Source organism: Azolla caroliniana, unplaced genomic scaffold (genome assembly GCF_043228905.1).
Source record: "Azolla caroliniana isolate FFs.n. ecotype wild unplaced genomic scaffold, voAzoCaro1.0.p SCAF_33, whole genome shotgun sequence".
NCBI lineage: Eukaryota > Viridiplantae > Streptophyta > Polypodiopsida > Salviniales > Salviniaceae > Azolla > Azolla caroliniana.
This window is the reverse complement of record NW_028230468.1, coordinates 89,686-110,101: the sequence shown is the minus strand read 5'-3', so window position 1 is coordinate 110,101 and position 20,416 is coordinate 89,686. Positions and strand designations below refer to the sequence as shown.

General features: G+C 42.2%; 1 protein-coding gene across 1 annotated transcript; it reads right to left on the bottom strand.

Moving 5' to 3' along the window:
* Nucleotides 1-2,387: 2,387 nt before the first annotated feature.
* Nucleotides 2,388-7,152, bottom strand: FAS1 (chromatin assembly factor-1 (FASCIATA1) (FAS1)). The gene is made up of 13 exons (XM_087337378.1): nt 6,437-7,152; nt 6,059-6,158; nt 5,711-5,855; nt 5,500-5,611; nt 5,351-5,404; nt 4,977-5,263; nt 4,525-4,857; nt 4,351-4,432; nt 3,860-3,985; nt 3,362-3,769; nt 3,108-3,251; nt 2,979-3,030; nt 2,388-2,847 (listed from the first exon to the last, which is right to left on the bottom strand). The coding sequence occupies exons 1-13, from the start codon at nt 7,127-7,129 to the stop codon at nt 2,663-2,665; spliced, it is 2,721 nt and encodes a 906-aa protein (XP_087193504.1). The 5' UTR covers nt 7,130-7,152; the 3' UTR covers nt 2,388-2,662.
* Nucleotides 7,153-20,416: the final 13,264 nt, after the last annotated feature.

Here is a 20,416-nt window from a genome sequence, read left to right as displayed (position 1 = left end):
CACTATAGCCATAATAGAGTGCCAATGTCACCACACACTCTAAGAGCCCTATACCAAAGGATGATTATTTGATACCATTGTCACATTCCATTATTGTGCACTAAAGCCAATCCCAATCCTTGACAAAATGAAAGACAAGAATGTTATCCTACAACCAAAACCAAGATCTATCTTCTCTTCAATCAATTTACGTTGTTGTGCATCAATACACCCAACAAGGCCTATTGGATAGGCATTGCAACTACTATTCGCCACATGGATTGGAGGTATATGAAACTTGGTGCACATAGTTCTAAAGGCCATGATTTTCTTGCATTACTCAAATATAGCATTTTAAAGTAATTATTGATTAATCATAATAAACAATCAATCAATATTAACATGACCATGAACTATTATTCTTGTTTCATACTATGTATTCCAACCTTCACAAGTTCTTATCCACATTCTTTTAAGATGATAAATATTCAAGCCACTATATGGTTCCGGAATTTAGTCATGCCTAGAGTTGTGACAAGACCACATAATGATGACACACTTGTGGATGCAATGATCCTAAACCCTACAACACCATCCTTGACACACTCAAGGTGACTTTGAGGGTACTTAAAAAAACATGTCAAGTTAGATATCCTTGCTTGGGCGGATGTCACTCCAACAATTGTGAAGTTCAACTCCTCATTCAATAACGTTGCCTATCAAATCTATTGGAGGGTGAGTGAGAAGCAATCAAGCATTGTTTTGTGCCTGTAGAGAAAAATGAGCAACAAAGAGGGTTTTGGATTTAGGGTTAGGAAACCCTTAACCTAAACCATAAAATGGGCAACAAAGAAAGAAGCATCACTGACAAAGAGAACACACAATGTTTTGTCAAGCACACACAAAAACCATTCTTATTGATAAATAGAGATAATTACTTTTTTGGCCTTTCTCACTATGTATCAATCTCCAACTAAAGGCCAAAAAAAGAATCAACAAAGCTGATGGGAAGATTGTACAATACCTACACATCCTACTTGATATGTTACACAATACATGTAAAACAATTGTGTAAGATGACGAACAAAGTAGCTCCCATCAAGTGACAACAATGCTCCAACACATAATGGGATAAAGCTTTGGTCAATCTATGTACAGCATTTTCTTGAGAAACAACCTTCTAAAGATTAATGTAGCCAACTATACATCCTCAAATGAAGTGGTATCGCACATCTATGTGCTTCGTCTTTGCATGGTATACTAGGCTTTTGGCCAATTCAATGTCACTCTAATACTATCACAAAATAATATGGGAACAAGCTGAGGTATACCCATGTCACAAGCTAATCTAGAACGCCGTATAACTTCCTCACATCATACATGCTTCATTGGTTGCAACATACTTCGCCTATGTAGTAGACACAAGCATACACTCTTGGAAGCGAGATGTCCAAGATATAACTCCCATAAACTGAAAAATGTACAATGATGATGAATTTCTGACGTCAAAACAAGTAGCATAATCAAATTTTGTATATCCAATAATGGATGAGGGCCCAAAGTTGGTTAGATCTACAATAGTGAAGTTCATTCTAGGAGTGTCATGACCTAACTACAATTTGGTTAAAAAGGTTGCACCCAATTGGTGCCACTAGAGTTGTGTTAGATAACCAACTTACTAATTTGAATGAAGTCGTCATTATCAATGATTGGTCTCACATGTCTTCATATAAATCTCACACTTGAATCTAGCTCAAGGTTAGAGCTAACTTTGGGTGACACATCAGTGTTTCTCGAGAGATGTATTGGTGGAAATCTCTAACTTCTTTCATGTTTATGCTTTACTTGCTGAGTTTGTTTAGTTTGTACTTTCTGAGTTTGTTTAGTTCTCAACATGATCATTGTTGTCTACATCATTCTCAAAGAACTCACTAATTTGAGTGAACCTGTCATTGTGGCAACATGTGTCCTTGCACTATAATCTTACACTTGAGAATTCCTTTGCCGAGTTCTTGAGCAGCACATCTACACATTCAAAGTCTATTTTTTTACCTATTGATTAAACACAATCTAGCTCTACAATTTTCTCAGATATTCTGAAGTACCAGTTTCATTTTGGTTTCCAAATATCAATCACCTGTCTTATTTTCTTCACCATCATGCTTTTTGGGGTAACAATGGAGGTACATGGTGTAATGACTATCTAGTTATTAACAAAAGAGCTTGTATTATTTTCTAGAGTTCATACTGCAGTTACACACAAAAGAGCCCAGGCTCATATATAACTTGCTAGATGCCAACTGAGTCATACATCTGATTGGTCTCCCTTTACGTTTCCTTATACCCTCCCCTAGAGACTCTAATTTATCTTATTACTGAAATAATGTTAAAAACAGCTGCGGAAATACTTATTCAAAAGCAAGAAGTTGTTTGAAACGATGGATAGTACAAGAATTACATGCGAGTACTGGATACCCACTCATCTCGCCATTTTCTCCACATCCACCTTTGACCAACTAAGCATCAATCAATCTCCTTTTATCTCTTTCTCAACAACAAATCACAAATCAAACCCTAAAAAACACCACTTTGTGCACAGGTTTATGTGAATATTTAACAGGGTCTAGAATATATATTCTATAAACAGTGTTCGTGTTTCAGGAAAAATTCTCTTCACCTTCTTCTATGCATTCACAATTGGTATCCCGTTCTCATAGCTTCCTTTTTCTTTCTTCTTGTGGGGGGAAGGGTCCTCTAATCCAGCAGTCTCAGGAGGTAGACATCTCTTGGAAAAGAACTTGGTGATAGGTTTGAGTCGCATGGGGGTACTCTTCTTCACCATGGGAGACTCAGGAATGCTTGGAAGGACTGAAGAGAGACCAAAGAAATAATTTACCATCAATATCTTAAGACGTCCAATGTTACTAAAAGATATTAAAACACTAATATCTTAGACACTCCATTTGCGGATGCCAATGATAAACATACATAGACAATACCTTGAACACTAGGAAAAGTCAGCCCAAGTTGATCGATAACCTCTTTCTTGACCTGATCAGGAAGATAATCTTGTAGATTAGTTAACCACAGAAGATAGAAAAAAGTGATCATGAAAATAATGATTTTACCTTCCAGTGATTATCAACAAAATCAGCTATCTGCTTGATTTTGCTCTTCAGTTGGAACCTTGAAACCAAAGGAAACTTGATTGAAAATGAAATCACTAGCCTTTTCAATCCATGGCGATGTGGAGATGACATTAAAGTTTCAGCCTACATACACCATCAAAAAGTCAACAAGCTTTATTTTTCTACCTTTGTTTTAAACTGGAATGAACATAACAAAGGTGTTTTTCAAAATCATTTAAATTGTTAAATCTGACCATTTCTCGGATTGCTGAATCAGTAAGCATACTCTTGCTTTTCTGTTTATCAGGCTTCATAACATCTTCTACGCCTTGATTTCTTTCCAATTGAGAATTGTCAGGTGTCTTGACAGGAACTTCAGTGAGTGAACAGATTTGTAATGCTTCCAAGCAAAGACGATCAACAGATTTTAAAGCCACATTCAATGGTTTCGTATGGAAGTTAGAAATGATGTACGGACGGTTGCATTTCAACCCTTGCTCTGTTAAATGTAGTAGGGCTTTACATTGCCTAGCAAATTTAGATATCCCTTGATCAATGTCATTGTCACATGACAAGATGGAAACACGTGCATCTTGAGTGGCTTTATCGAGAGAGAAAGATTCTATATCACTCCCATAGTCACTATCATTACCATGAGCTTTCTGTAAAACAGAAACATGACAAAATAGCTCAGGAAGTAAGTACATGTGATCCACCATTTGATTCCATTGAGTTGGAAACATGCGGTTTACCTCACTCTCAGAAAGATAACCATCTGGTACAACAAACCCATCTGCCACTTCATCATCCTCATCAGCATCACACTTCTCATCGTCATCATCTTTATCACAATCTGAGAGGCTTTCACCAGGATCTTCCTGCAAGATAATACATCAAAAACATAAGACACGTTCATGACGGATTTCAAAGCAAAACAAAAACAAGGGAGTTCATGCAAGCACAAAGTGAAACAACATCCTGTCTATCATACCATAAGAGAAACATGTATGTACTTTTAGGAGGATTTCAAACTTATCGTCTTTACAAAAAATTGTACACAACAAGCTGATCACTAGGCCTTTAAAATCATATTTAGCACTAACGATGTTTGATCCATCTTAAGACTAGCCAATCACTTTTTAATCTAGGCTTCTGGAAACAATAGTATTCTTTGCTGCTAGATAAAAAAGTAAATCTCCTATCTGCATTTGTTGGTAATTTGGATATTCATCAGTCAAAATACCTCTTCCCATTCTTCATCGCTGTCATTTTCATAATCAAGAGCAGGATCCATCCTTAATGGGTTCCTCGGCCTTACAATTGCACTGCATTCAGACAGATAACAAATATGTAACAAATTCCCACTGTCAAAGCTAATGAAATCAGACTTGCTACTTTACATGATCAAAATCCAAACCTCATTTTCGAGAATGAGCCATAATATGCCGGTCTGTAACTCTTATCAAACTGTAAAAGTTTCCTTCTTTTACTCAAAAACAAGGGCTTTAGCTGACACTGCAAATTATCATCTACCACAGCATGTGACACCACCGACTCACACCACTCATGGTCTGCTTTCTCCACACTTGCCCACCCATTCTCATCTTCAAATTCCTTCCGAGATCTTTTAGATCCAGAGCTAATTTGAGTATTGTGAGCAGATGAACAGATTTTCGGAAGCCTCCTTTCCCCCCACCTTTTCTTTAGCTCTTGTGAGAATATCATTGCCCTCCATGATTCCTTGTGAGAGCTGAAATATTGACATACATAAGAATCTTGAGGCACTTGATGAAAAAAATCCATGTATCCATTCATCACAATCAAAACCACAAAAAGTAGACAACTATCATTCATTAGATTTCTGTTTACTTGAAGAGACTTTCAACAGTTTGACCATTGTTGAGCATTTCGTGATCCATCTTCTGTATAAACTCGTCATGTTCACTATTGTCATGAGTGTCTTGAAGTTGATCATGAGCCACATCAACACCTTGGCAAAACAGGGGCATGACATCTTTATGATCTTTTTTTAAGCTATGAAGGAATCGGCCCATCAAATTAGCTTGTTTCAACAATGCAGATTGCTTTTTCACTGCAGCCTCCCTCATTTTAGATTCTTTTTCGGCTTCTTCTTGTTGTCTTCTTAGTTCTTTTTCCTGTACCATGCCAAAGCTACATACTATTAATATCTTGTCTGCTTTCACAAAAAATTCATATCTCAAAATAATAATAAAATTGTCTACCTCCTTCAGCGAACGCCTATTGGCCTCCTTTGCAAGTTTCTCTCTTTCCTTCTCCTTCAGAGGAAGCAAGGATAAATTTTGATTTATTTTTACCCTTACACATGATCAATAATGTTACAGAGGACCACGTCTTGTTAATTATTACTAACCTGCTGCAATCTCTTCCTCTCTTCATCCTTCTGCAATCGTTTCTGCTTTTTCTCCATTTCTCGTTTCTCTTTCAGGACCTCTTTCTCCTTTATTTTAACCTCTTTGCCAGCACTACAGATGAGATGAACAGCACAGGATAACTACTAGCTCAGATTACTACAACACGATACATAATAGCACTAAACATATTCATACCTTATAGTAGTAGACTTCTTCTGCTCCCACTGTCTCACAGAGTTGCGTATTGAAGCTTCGTCATCAGTTTTTGCAAGAGTCTCCTCAGCCTTTGAAACCATTACAGAGTGCTGCTCTTTGCCATCATCATCAATATCTAACGCAAGGATGGTGCTAATTGCTGCATAATCATAGATAAGTCTATCTTTAGAATGAATGCTCTAATCAAATACTTCATCTTAATCAGTACTCAGTTTCTTTGATACATTGTTGTACGAGGAGATAAACAGCAATAGAATCAAACCCACTGTGCAAGCAGCCACGTCTGAAAATGATGTAAACGTGAATTGATGTATATTGTGTGTCAAGATAACCATACTATACCTGAAAGAGCAGATATACGCTCTCCAATCTTCTTCCGTTTTAGCCGTCTGCCCATGATCAAGCTACGCTGTGACTCCGGAAACAGTTTTACATCCCTCACCTAAGCACAGAAACAGAAAGAAGAGAAACATGTTCTTAATATAAGTTTAATGTGTAAAAACATTATAGAAACCAATGTGATCTATCATTTCAGAGACGAAAAGAAACAGCAAATTATTATAGACGAAGCAATTTATCAAGCGTGAAACTAGATCATTAAGATATAGAAAGTACGGAAGAATGAATGAAAGGTGTAGCAACGTCTTTTAGGAGGCCAAATGATATATAGGACGAAACCAGACATAAGAGGATGACTCAAGTAGTGGCTTAATGGTATACCTCCCAGCACCATAAACAGCGTTCAGAATCATCTTCTAGTACATCTGCATCGGGATTCAGAATACCAAACATGACGCGCTCTCCAATCGAAAGGATGCTACCCCTCAACGTACACAACGTCATTGAAAAGCTTGATTCGGGATCAGTGACCCTAGTACTAAGTTTTCCATAGATTTCCGTCACAAGCTTCGAGAATGGAAGGCTGCTGCCTTCGACGAGACTAGCTATTTCTGCTCTTTGCTTGAGCATAGGTAAAGTGCTCCTAGGACGCGACTCAGTGTTAGACTCCGCCTTTCCTTCATCTTCACGAAAGAAGTAAAGAAGAGAATCAATCTCTGACTGGAACTGATTGATGAGAGAACATCTTTCTTCTGCATCAAGATCAGAAGCAATGATGTGATTCCGCTTGCGCTTGGATCCTGTTCTCTTAGCAGACTTACGAACATCATTAGAGCAAGTGTCCCCCGGCTCTGATTTCGCTGAACTTATCAAGTTATAACCATCACCAACTTCTGATTTCTTTTGTACATGTTGCATCTCTAGAAAAGAATCAGGAATAGGTATCTCATCTCCGCTCTTTTGTCTCCTTCTAGATCTAGGACCCTTCTTTGCCGATTTAGTGGGAAGGGTAGAAGCTTCCACTGTCATAATATTAGGATCAACGTTTTCAAGTGCAGAAGAAGAAGAAGACATGGCTGAACTAGAGGGAAAGCTTTTGCAGAACCCACCGTCGTCACGATCACCGACCCCTGTGAAGAAAATCTTCACCCTCTGATGCTGAACCCTAAATGTATCGTTGAGAGAGAGTGGTGGCTATGGCTATGGCTATGGCTATGGCTATGGCTTCTCAGAAATAGAAGTAAAAGGGAGGGAGGGCGGCCTTGTTTTTCTAAATTTCAAACTTTTTGTTTTTAAGATTTTGCCTTGTTAGTAGTTACATCTTCATTTTCAATGTTTCGCTCCAAAATTTTCCCTCGCCCTCCTCCCTCTCTGACTTTTAATCAGTCACACGCCTGCCTAGTTAATATGCCTAACCATGGTTACTCCATTTCAGAAGGCCTGGACTAAAATCTATCCCCATCGGGTTGGTTGTTCCATGTCCTACAGGCTATATACATATAATATATATATCATAACACGCGGGGACATGCAATTGGCTCGTGTCTATTTGCAACCAAATATGTACTACTAAGTAGGGGAGTTGAGGGAGTCGTGGCAACCGACACTACAAGCATGGCTTTGACTTTCGTGGGAAATTTGCACCATCGTATCATTATCCCCAAAAAGTGTGTGCAGCTTTGGCCCGCGTCTCTCATGTCTAACCTAGCTTTTAACTATCGGCAATAGTTCAGTTCAGTCCGTCTGTTCCAACGTTTGATTTGTTCGTTCTACTTGTCCGTCTGTTTGAGGGTGATAGCCGGAGGAGAGGTCACAAGTGACTTTTAGTATTTTGAAGAGATGCTTCCTGATTTTCGAGACGAATTGAGGAGGTCATTGATGTTGGGAGACAGGTCCCTCCGGATGGGAAGGGAGAAGAACAGTGCCGACGAACAAACTCGGCCGAGGCTGAAACGGTATGGACCGGATGGGGAGTACCCGACTGCGGAGAGCCGGATGGTGTAGGCCCGGTATGAACCGGAGGAAGAGACATATTCGTAAATATGTTTCTGAGAGCCCATCGAGGCTACATTTGTAAATAGCCGAAAAGTCATATTAGTATAAATATGACTTAGGGCAAACTTTTTTGTGGAAGTTGTTGTTATTCTTCGTTGTTGGTGCAAGAAGATAGAGAAGAGTGCGTAACTGTACTGAGAGAGAGTGAGAGAGAGACGAGGTCGTTGCCTCTGTTGTAACCGCCGCCTATGGCGAAGATCTGAGAGCACGAGGTCGTTGCCTCAGTGATCTCACTGTTGTATATTCCTACATAGTGACAGTTTGCAGCCCTGTGGGCTGCCGTGGTTTTTCCCTTATTTTGGGGTTTTCCACGCAAACCTCCTGTGTACCATTTCTCCTCTTTGTGTCGCGTTACATTACCTGTTTTTTCTGTGTATGAAAAGAATCTCGGTTGTGGCCGAGCGTCGGACATAAGGAACGTCGTGTTCTCAACAATTGGTATCAGAGCAAAATCGACACAGAAAATGGACGAATCGTTTGGCGGCATGTTCTGATATTATCTGGGAGGCCATGATGCCGAAATACCTCACTCATAACAATTTCGGCAGTTTCTTCACTAGTAATTTCCTTAGTACAAGGGAGGAAATGTGACACCTTAGTATATTGATCTACTATTGTTAAGATCTCATCAAATCCATTTGAAACTGGAAGATCTATGATAAAATCTAAAGAACTGGACTGCCACGGCTTGCTTGGAATTAGTAATGGTGGCAATAAACCATATGGATGATGTCTTGTCATCTTTGCTCTGCAGCATGTATCACATGTCTGAACATAGTCTTCGATAAATCGTCGTATATAAGGTAACCAAAATTATCGTTGTACTAAAGCCAACGTTTTAGTACTATCAAAATGTCTGGTTGTATATGTGTCATGACAATTTTGGACTACTCGAAGGTGACAAGAACCATTGGGAACATACAAGAGTTTCTTAAAAAATAGTAATCCATCATGACATTCAAATTGTCAATAGTCTGTACCTGGTTGTTGCGATTGTGAACAAGATGCCCGAGAGGGATCAATTTGCACTAGAATGGCTTGAGCAAAAACGTCTAGCTTCAAGTCTTCATGTATGGTATCGATAATGCGGGAATCCAATGGAGTGTCAAAAATCCACGTTGCTTGCAATCGTGTTGGTCCCAAGATTACTTGCTTTTGATTATCGAATGTTGGATCACCGAGGTGAGGTGCTAGATACGAGCGTCACGATAATGCATTGTTGAGCGGACAAGCTCAACCGGATCCGGATCGGCTGAATAAACCGGATAGGTATCCAGAACCAAGAGCTGGATCGGAGAGACGGGCCGGATTGGAACTGGTAGGCCGTTAGAGGCCTACGAATCTAGCCTAGTACATAGGCATATATTTTGGGAATATTGAGAATCGATTAGATAGGTATATAGAGTTACAACCACAAAGATGGATATATGAAAACAAAACTTCTATTACATATGAGAGTAGCTCACAATGGTAGTTCACCCATGCGCTCGCACACATCCATTTGATAAATCGGCCATCCTCTTGAAGCAGCCAACGTTATGACCATTCAAATTGTTGTCATATAAGTTGTCGGGGCAAATGTTTCCTGTACATCGAACCCTTCAATTTGGGAGTATCCTTGTGCTACTAGCCTAGCCTTAAATTTCTCCAAAGAACCATCAACTTTATACTTTACTTTCCACACCCACTTGGTGCCTATCACGTTCCTCTTTGTTGGCCTCTCTACCCACTCCCACGTGTCATTTTTCATGATGATATCGTATTCTGATATCATCGCCTCTCCCCACTTCGGGTCAGCCATGGCTTCCTCCACCGAGGTCGGCTCACTCACTAAGCCTATGATGTCCACCATCACAGCCATGTTGACAATGTGGTCAGAGGTTCTCCCTTGCTCCTGTATTCTTCTTGATCTTCGTAATCCATTAGTTGAAGTTTCAAGAAACTCAACTTTAGGAGTATGGTCATCAAAGAGTTGTTGAGCCCACTTAGGTATTTTCTTTACACGTGGCATTCACATAGGCTGAACTAGCTAGCCATTACCACCAAATGCTTTGGCTTCCTTTTCTGGATAGTGGGTCGGGATTGGGGGGAATACTTCTTCGATTGATGAGATAACTTGAGAATCGTTGTTCTCAACTAGTTGTGGTCATTCCACATCGTGGCTCGTCAACATCTTTCTTGCCTCTGGATCGTAGAGTCGATAGGCCTTTGACTCTTCACTATATCCAAGAAAGATACACTTCTTGCTTTTAGCATCCAACCTCTTTCTGCTCACATCTGGAACATGTGCGTAGCACGTACACCCAAAGGTTCTGAAGGTTTATTGCTTGAATAAGCTTATTGGGGTGTTTTCCCTTGAAGTGCCATTGTGTAGCTCCGATTGAGGATGTAAACGGATTGTTGAGAATCAAGCTCAACTTGGTCTAGTGTGTGAACTCACCTTGAGAGTGAAGAGACACTCCAACGGTCAAGAGTCACCATTATGTCACCACTTTGTATTCTAGCATTTAGTATGAGTCATAGAATCATATTCTATGACACATAACTTATGAGCTTTCACATTCCCCATGCTCCATGAGTCTTGTAGTTAATGAAGAGAGAGGGTGACTACATAAAACACCCTCCTCCCACCTTGTATTATGTTGAATCTTCCTCCTTTGTTAATATACTTAACCTTGCGTATACTATGTCTCTCTCTCTCTATCTCATACACACACACACACACACACACACACACACACACAGAGTTCACACCTATTCCGCTTCACAAGAATCCATCTCTTGATTCTTTACATGGTATCAGAGTGATTTGGTAGCTCGATCTAGCCCATTCACCTCATCGTGATCGTGTGTTGTGCTCTACGCCGACGACCAAGAACCGGCTCATAGCTACTGTAGCTTCGCTACATAGCTTGCATTCGAAGAGAGAAGAAGAAGAAGAAGAAGAATCGACATAATGAATACTCAAATGGGGAGCGCTCTCCCTACCGAGAAGTTGGATCGAAACAACTTCGCATCTTGGGAGTACAAGATGCACCAATACTTTGTCGGACAAGGCTATTGGAGCTACATCAAAGGAGCGCATGAAGACCGACCCGCCGAAGCGGCTCCCAGATACGCGACATGGGAGCAAGCCGCAAGCCGCGTGATGTATTGTTTGGCGACATGTGTTCACGACCACATGCTCGGTTACATTCGAGAAGCTAAGACGCCAAAGGAAGCGTGGGAAAATCTACGAAATATTTTCGCCGCCAACACGACCGCGAGAAAGCTTCAACTCCGCCAAGAGTTGAACAACATTCAACAAAGGGACATGTCCATCACGCCATACACCTTGAAGATCAAGGAGCTTTGCGACTTGCTCAACTCAATAAGCATAAGTATAGATGATGATGAGATGGTGCAAATATGCCTCGGTGGCCTCGCACCACGGTTTGGCGCAATGAGAACCGCCATTCTAGCACGAGAGAAATCTCCCTCCTTCTTCAAGCTCCAATCAATGCTATTGGTTGAAGAAAACCACGTGCGTTGTCGTAGTGTAATTCGCACACTACGTGAAAAATTACAGTTTTGGTCTCTCCGGTGGAGTACCTGGTGAGAACCGAAAGAAGGAACCGGTAAGGACCGAAACCGGTAAGGAGACCCGGCAAGAGCCGGATGAAGAAGGCTGGTGAGAGTTGGTGAGAAACGGACGAAGACATCGGTAAGGAGGTCTCGGTAAGAACCGGACAAAGAAAACTAGCAAGCACCGGATGAAGCAGAACCGAAAAGAGCCGGATGAAGAAGGCCGGTGAGAGTCTCTCATCGGATGAAGAGACATATTTGTAAATAGAAGAAAGTATAAAAATATATATATTACATGCATAGGGCAAGATTCGAACCTTGCACCTCCATGTTAATAATGTTAAGCCTTATCATTATACTAGCGTATTATGAATTTTAAAGTTATACTAAACTTTATCCCATGTAAAATTTCTAGACATGCATGGTACAAAAAGTTATTCATGCATAGACACTCGAGTTAAAAGAAAAGATGAGATAGAAAGTTAATCATGCACATGCAATGTGCATGAAAACTAAAAATAGGAAAAGCATGATGCTTGTATGTGATAAACTTAGACTCTTCCAACACTATATAAGGAAGGGAGAAAGATGTATAGAGGTTGTTGATTATTTTACAAGGGTTGATTAATATAATATAATCGTGGGATCCACGAATTTGCTAACTATTATTCTCTCTTAATTTGAGTACTCTCTAATACACTATACTCGTGGGATTCACGAGTTTTTCATATCTTTCTTTCTCACAATATATTTCACATTCTTAATTGCCTTAGAATTTTCCTTCCTCCTAGTCCAAAACCCCAATGGTTCCGACCCGACTCACGCAATGCTCCGGAGCCAAAAGGCACGATAGCGCACAAGGAGCAATGAGTCGGAAGACCACATGCTCTACACGCACTCTAATGGAGGAAGAGGACGCGGATGAGCGAGAGGCCGATTCGGCCAAGGACAAGGCGGACAAGGTCCGACCTACGACAACAACTCCCAATTTCGGCCGCAAAACGGAGGCCAATGAGGAACCTTCGCAAGAAGGGGGAGCTTCCACTTCGGCCCGAGCCGTCAAAACGCAACCGAATGTGGATATTGCGGAAAGCTCGGCCACCACGAAGAAGAGTGCCGAAAGAAGATGCGTGAATCGGCTTCCACAAGCCGACAACTCACGAATTACGCACACACTCCAACTACGAAGATTGTGGCGGAATGTATGCACACAACTCCGACCGTAGCGAAATGTACGGGCACAACTCCGACTACGAAGATCGTGGCGGAATGTATGCGCACAACTCCGACCGTGGCGGAATGTTCATGATGAAACATAGAGCAAACTCTATGTCGGCCGCTACCTCAACTAGTGCCTCCGGTCCGGAAGACATATGGTTCGTCGATTCCGGTGCCTCGAACCATATGACATCGCATCAAGAATGGTTCCGAGAACTTCGAGAGCCGGACCGACCCGGCTATGTCGAAACCGGAGACGACACTACGCACCCGATTCGGCACATTGGCAATGTTCCGTTCGGAAAAGAAGGTAAGCAAAATTACATTAAAAATGTCTTGCATGTACCGACCATTACGAAGAATTTGGTCTCCATCGGCCAAATTGTAGAGCAAGGGATGCAAGTTTGATTTAATCAAGGTGGTTGCTTCATCGAAAAAGAGGGCCGACTCATTGCACGCGGACGAAGAGAGGGCCGGATGTTCATTCTCGATTCACGCGAGATGAAATCCACCATGTTCGCGAAAAACACGAAAGCCGACTCCGACATAGAGCAATGACACAAGCGAATCGGCCACATCAATCTCAACAAACTCAAAGCAATGAAATCGAAAGGAGTCGTCATCGGACTCTCGACATTCAAAGAGAAGGAGATTGAAGGTGTATGCTAAGCGTGCCAGCAACACCGACACCCATTCCCGAAAGAGCGGAATGTGAGCAAAGGTCTACTCGACGTAGTCCATTCCGATGTATGGGGACCAACGCAAACGGCTACATTCGACGGATGCCGATATTACGTGCTCTTCATCGACGACTTCTCTAGGCACACTTGGATCTACCCGATGCGGCAAAAGAGCGAAGTGTTCGGACACTTCCAAAATTTTAAGAATGAAGTCGAGAAAGCCACGGGCCGACATGTACGATGCCTTCGATCGGATGGCGGCAAGGAGTACTTCTCGGATGATTTCACGGTGTACCTCTGAAAGGAAGGAATTCGGCGAGAATTCACTTGCTGACACACTCCGCAACAAAACAGAGTAGCCGAGCGCAAAAATCGGCACATCCTCGAAGTAGCGCGGGCCATGATGAACGAGAAGCATATGCCCAAGTCATATTGGGTCGAAGCTGCAAATACGGTCGTCTACCTAATTAACCGGTGCACAACATCCGGCGTGCACGAGGTCACTCCGCACGAAAAATACTTCGGAAGGAAGCCAGATTTATCACACATCTGGATATTCAGCGCGATAACGTAGGTGCACATCCTTGACGAGAAGCGTCAAAAGCTTGACCCGAAGTCAGAGAAATGTACCCTCGTAGGATACTCATTGGAGCAAAAGGGGTACAAGTGCTACAACCCCTCAACTCGAAAATCTCGAGTAAGTCGGGACGTCGTTTTTGACGAGTCCACATCCTAGTATGCACCAGAGACAACTTCGCCTCCACTCGACCCGGAATTTGCCGAACAAGAGATCGAGGATGAAGATCGCCCTATGCACATGATCGAAGAAAGTCCAATCACGACCTGACTGAGCGGACCACAAGAGCCTTTGAGTGATCAAAGCACATCACGACCTAGCCCGAAGATGGACAAAGGCAAGGCGAAAATGGCGGAATATGAAGACGATCGCTTCGATGACGATGAATCGACTCACTCACTCGATAGTGAGTTCGGCGGCTTCGATGTACCAATCGGAGCTAAGAAAGCCCTCCTCTCTGCAAATGAAAGCTCCGCCAATCCACTCATGAAAAGAACCCCGTAAGCCGATTCGGCCACAACGATTATATGGCGTACCATTACGCCTTTATGATGAAGGTAGCAACAGTACGGGAGCCAGAAACCTTTTCGGAAGCCGCGAAGCACCCGCGATGGATCAAAGCAATGAACAAGGAGATGCATGCACTACGGAAGAACGAGATGTGGGATCTCGTTCCCACCTCACCACACAAAAAGGCGATTAGATGCAGACGGATCTACAAGGTGAAGTATAACGTTGATGGTTCCGTACACCGCTACAAAGCTCGACTCGTAGCGAAAGGATACGCTCAGACGCATGGCGTCGACTACAAAGAGACCTTTGCCCCGGTGGCAAAGATGACGACGGTGCAAACCGTAATTGCGATTGCCGCGACGAAAGGGTGGCACCTCCATCAAATGGACGTCAAGAACGCCTTTCTACAAGGAGAATTAGAAGAGGTGTACATGATCCAATCACCCGGCTTCAACTCGAGCACCCATCTGAAAGTTGTTTGCCGACTCAAGAAGCCACTCTACGGCCTCAAGCAAGCACCACGTGCTTGGTATTCGAAGATAACGCAATATCTTCATCAAATTGGCTTCCGTATGTCAAAATCGGACAACTCTCTCTACATACGAAGTGATTCCGCAAGTCCGATCGTCATCATTTTATATGTGGATGACCTAGTCATTGGAGGTGAGCATCTCGTCGAAATCACTAAGGTCAAATCCCTCCTTTCCGACAAGTTTGAGATGACGGACATGAAGGAGCTCCACTACTTCCTCGGCATCGAGGTAATTCGGACTCCGGCCGGAATCATGATCTCTCAACGGCACTACATCCTCAACTTGTTACACAAGTTCGAGATGGCTGAGTGCAAATCCGTGGCAACCCCGCTCAATCGTAATCTCAAACTAGATGCAAACTCCGGCACCAAAGCGTGTGAGCCGACTTAGTATCGACAACTCATCGGGAGCCTCATCTACCTCACAATCACTCGACCCGATCTCAGTTATCCGGTCGGTCTCCTTAGCCAATTCATGCAAACACCGTGTGATACTCACTTGGATTGCGCTAAGCGAGTTCTACGATACGTGAGCGGCACAATGGATTGCGACATCCTATACAAGACCGCGATGCCAATACGACTCGAGGGGTACATAGATGCCGATTGGGCTGGCTACAAAGCCGATAGAAGATCAACCTCCGTATTTGTTTTCTCCGTCGACAGCGGAGCAATATTATGGAGTAGCAAGAAGCAGCCTATCATCGCTCTTTCGAGTACGGAGGTGGAATATAGGGGCGCAACCATAGTTGCATGTGAAGTCGTATGGCTCAAGAGGATTTTGAAGGATCTGGGCGTACCCATCAAGGATCTGACTTCCCTTTATTGCGACAACATGAGCAGTATCTATCTGGCTCGGAACCTGGTGTTCCACACGGGAACAAAGCACATCTAAGTGCACTATCACTTCATCCGAGAGCGCGTTTTGGCTGGCGATGTCGACCTACAACACATTAGCACCAATCTTCAAACGACCGACATCTTCACTAAAGCCTTAGGAGCTGACAAGCTGTGGCAATTCATGACCGATCTCGGATTGACGATCCCTGACCTGCCAAGTTTGAGGGGGAGTACTGAAGACACTACGCAATAACACGTAGATTCTGCAACCACACAACGAAGCAGCGAAGAGCCGATCTACCGCGCAAAGCCATGAAGAAAGACGCAAGCTGAAGCACAGACTTCATAACTACGCACAACGCAAGTTGGAGCACGGATTCCACAACTCCGCATAAAGCGAGTCGACGCGGACTCCGGAACGTGAGTTGAAGCAGATTTCGGATACTGTCTGAAACCTACCCGACTTGAGCTTAAGGGGGCGTGTTGAGAATCAAGCTCAACTTGGTCTAGTGTGTGAACTCACCTTGAGAGTGAAGAGACACTCCAACAGTCAAAAGTCACCATTATGTCACCACTTTGTATTCTAGCATTTAGTATGAGTCATAAAATCATATTCTATGACACATAACTTATGAGCTTTCACATTCCCCATGCTCCATGAGTCTTGTAGTTAATGAAGAGAGAGGGTGACTACATAAAGCACCCTCCTCCCACCTTGTATTATGTTGAATCTTCCTCCTTTGTTAATATACTTAACCTTGCGTATACTCTGTGTGTCTCTCTCTCTATCTCATACACACACACACACACAGTTCACACCTATTCTGTTTCACAAGAATCCATCTCTTAATTCTTTACACGGATGTATTCACTGCTTCAGCCCAGAATGGGTCGGGCAATGCTTGTGTGTTCAACGTACACCTAACCATCTCGACAACTGTTCGGTTTCGATGTTCAACAACGCCATTTTGTTGTGGGATGTAGGCTGTTGTAAGTTGGCGCTTAATTCCATTTGACTCTCTTTTGGAATGGTTGATCTTTGATGCTTGCCCATTACACAAGCATCACAAACATGACTTAAGTTAGATAGGGTTGGCAACCCAACTACCATATTTGACTTCTTCATCTCCTTCAACACAACAACATTGAGATGCCCAAATCTCTCAAGCCATTGCTTTGTGTTAGTACTTGTGTTGTGATCAGTAGAAATTGTGAACGAGCTCAACTGATAAAGATTGTTGCGCCTTACCCCTATTCCTACAACCTTGCCAACAAAATTTGTTATTTCTGCACCCAACTTCTTGAATCGAACATCAAGACCCTTGTTGGTCAATGCAGAAATGGACAATAGATTATTCTTAAGATCTGGCACGTACAACACTTGAGAGAGATGTTTTGTCCCGTCGGTCGTTGCTTTGAGGGAGACGGTTCCGATTCCTTTAACTGGACATTGAGCATTGATCCCCACCACAACATTGATGAGCTCTTGTAGAGGTGTCCAAGAGTTGTATCGGTCATGATTACTGGTCATATGTCGGGATGCTCCACTATCGAGAATCCAAGAGTCGTCGACAATGTCAACTGAAGAACACACTTCGTCAATTGCGACCCATAACTCAAGCTCATCTACAACATTGTTGGCGTACTCGGTCTCTCTCCAAGAAGTCTTACTATAACCAATCTTCTCATCTGCCATCTTCTTCTGACAATCCTTCATTGTGTGACCGTTCTTGTCACAGTAGAAACACGATCCATTGAACATTCCGTCTCTTCCAGGCTCGAAGTAGATAAGCATTTGGAGGGATTTATGTGGTAGGGTGTGCACGATCAAAGGTCACCATTGGCTCAGGGTCTCCTCATGTGGGTCCCATGATTGTCTCCAACAACTCGTAGGAGTCCAAAATGGCAAACATTTTGAACTTCCATAGACTGTAGTTGGTTCCATCTAGATTTCCATCAAACAATGGAGGTGGGCGGATGCACAGTGGAGCAACTGCAACATTTGTGGACAAGGTCATTGATACTCTCTCTCTCTCTCTCTCTCTCTCTCTATTTCTCTATTCTGCTAGACAACAACTACCCGTATATACCTAATCTAGATCAACCTCTCAGCTTTGATACCATGTTAGAAATATTGAGAAACGATTAGATAGGTATATAGAGTTACAACCACAAAGAGAAATATGAAAACAAAACTTCTATTACATATGAGAGTAGCTCACAATGGTAGGTCACCCATGCGCTCACACCTTAGAGCTTAGATGGGATCTGGACCAACTCACTACAAAATTAGTGGGGATCAATGATCAATACACCACTGCACCACTGTGTAAGAGAGTGGATTATATTCTCTATTTGGTCTGAGTGTAACATTAAATGTGCATGTCAGTTGATAATAGTGGAGATATTACTTTTCTGTCAACTGACTTGTCATTTAATATGACCCAACTTCCTAGATACAGGCTAATGCTAGATGGTACTTATCTTGAAGTCAATGGCACATACTTCAAGACTAAGTACATTGCAACTTGCCCACAAAATATTCTAGTTGACTTGATTAGCCAATCATATTACCTATTTCGCTATTTCCTAAATCCATTGTGTCCTACACATCTACGGTTTCCTAGATTAACACCTTATTGACCCATATGGTCGAGTTGCACACTCGCAGCTCCTCATTTGGGGCGCTATCACGAAATCTGCACTATAAGACCACATATGGGGATAGATTTACAACTTGGGGCTGATAATTGATTATATCTAACAATCCGTGTAAGGACTTGTATAAAAGTGCTCACTAAGCACATTGTATGTATAGAGCGTTATTATTTTGAATTGAGTTTATGCTTTCTACTCTCTCTGTCTCTTATGTGTATTCTCTGTTCTTAAGCTTCCATTAAACCTTTATTCTCTGTTTTTTTGTTGTTATTCGGATAAATTGGTTTGTCAAAGCTTCATCATATTAACTTTGACATGCATCTGCCTTCCCTTGTTGCTTCCCAAGACGATGTGTAATTTTGAAGTCGAAACAAGTGAGGAATTGGGCCCACTGAGCTTGTTGTCAATTTAATACACAAGCATTCTGGAAGTAGGCAAGATTTTTGTGATCACTGAATACAGTGACTTGACGAGAAGATCCCTCTAAAATCTATGTTCTTCCAATTTGTTTATGGGTTATGTAATTCAAACCATGGTAACCCAAAGACAATTGGATGCTTTGGATTACTAATTATATTAAATGATACTACACACACCAATATAATCTAGGACAACATGAATCGGCTCTGACTCTTCTACGATATTTCTGGAAGCAATGGGGCGACTATTCATGACTACTACAAATGTTGGGCAAGGAAGCTTTCTTAGGGATAGCTGATGAGCTTGGGCAAAATTCCTATCCATGAAGCAAGAATTGGATTCAGAATCTAAGAATGCCAAGACATGTATTGGAGGGGTACTTTTAGTACAAACTGTTACTTGAGCTAAGAACACATTGCTAACTTGCTTAGAGGAATGGAACCACTAATGGGTTGCATAGATCTAGGGTTTTCCAACCAAACGACTCCTATTTTGGTTGGACTTAGTCGTTTAACTCTTCTTCTAACCGGCTAAGGACTTCAAAATTGTTCGATAGACTTGGGCTATTAGTACTATTTGGGACTATCAGAAACTCCTACTAAAATAAACTTGGGTTTAGTACAAGCTACTATTTGATTTACTTGTTTTCTTGGCCTATGTGGACAGTTTATTGCGACATGCCCTGGTCCTATGTAATAAAGACATAATCGATTTGCTCGACGTCGTTGCTTTTCTTCTTCCAACAATGGTCCACGACGACGCGTGGTGTTGATTTTCATTCGTGTTGGAGTATTTGTTGAATATGCATTATATGACTCCCTTACAAATGGTTTTGCTACGACCGAGGCGTATGTGGGCTCCGACTTGGTCTTGGCATTTGTAACTGGCGTTCCGAACGTCGTTCAAAAAGCCGGTTGTTGCATCGTACCACTCAATTGATTGCCTCTATGAGCGATTTTGGTTCTTCGGGGAAAGTTAAGAGTAAGTCTTTGGCATCATTTCGTAGGCCGTATCGAAATTGCCCCATCAATGTTCGATCATCCAAGGGGATATCAGAGGCGAGTAGACGGAAATCTGCATCGTAAGCGAAGGATGGACAATCACCTTGACGTAATCGTCGGATTTTGTTGATTGTCGTCCTTATGCTATTAGTATCTCCAAAACATGCTTTAAACTAGCTTATAAACTCTTCAAAATTATTTAGTAATGGAGATCTTTTTTCTAACAATAGAGCGAACCATGCCAAAGCTGAGTTGCTCAACAACGTGCCTACTAGACCCACTCGTGATGCATTGGTGGGATAT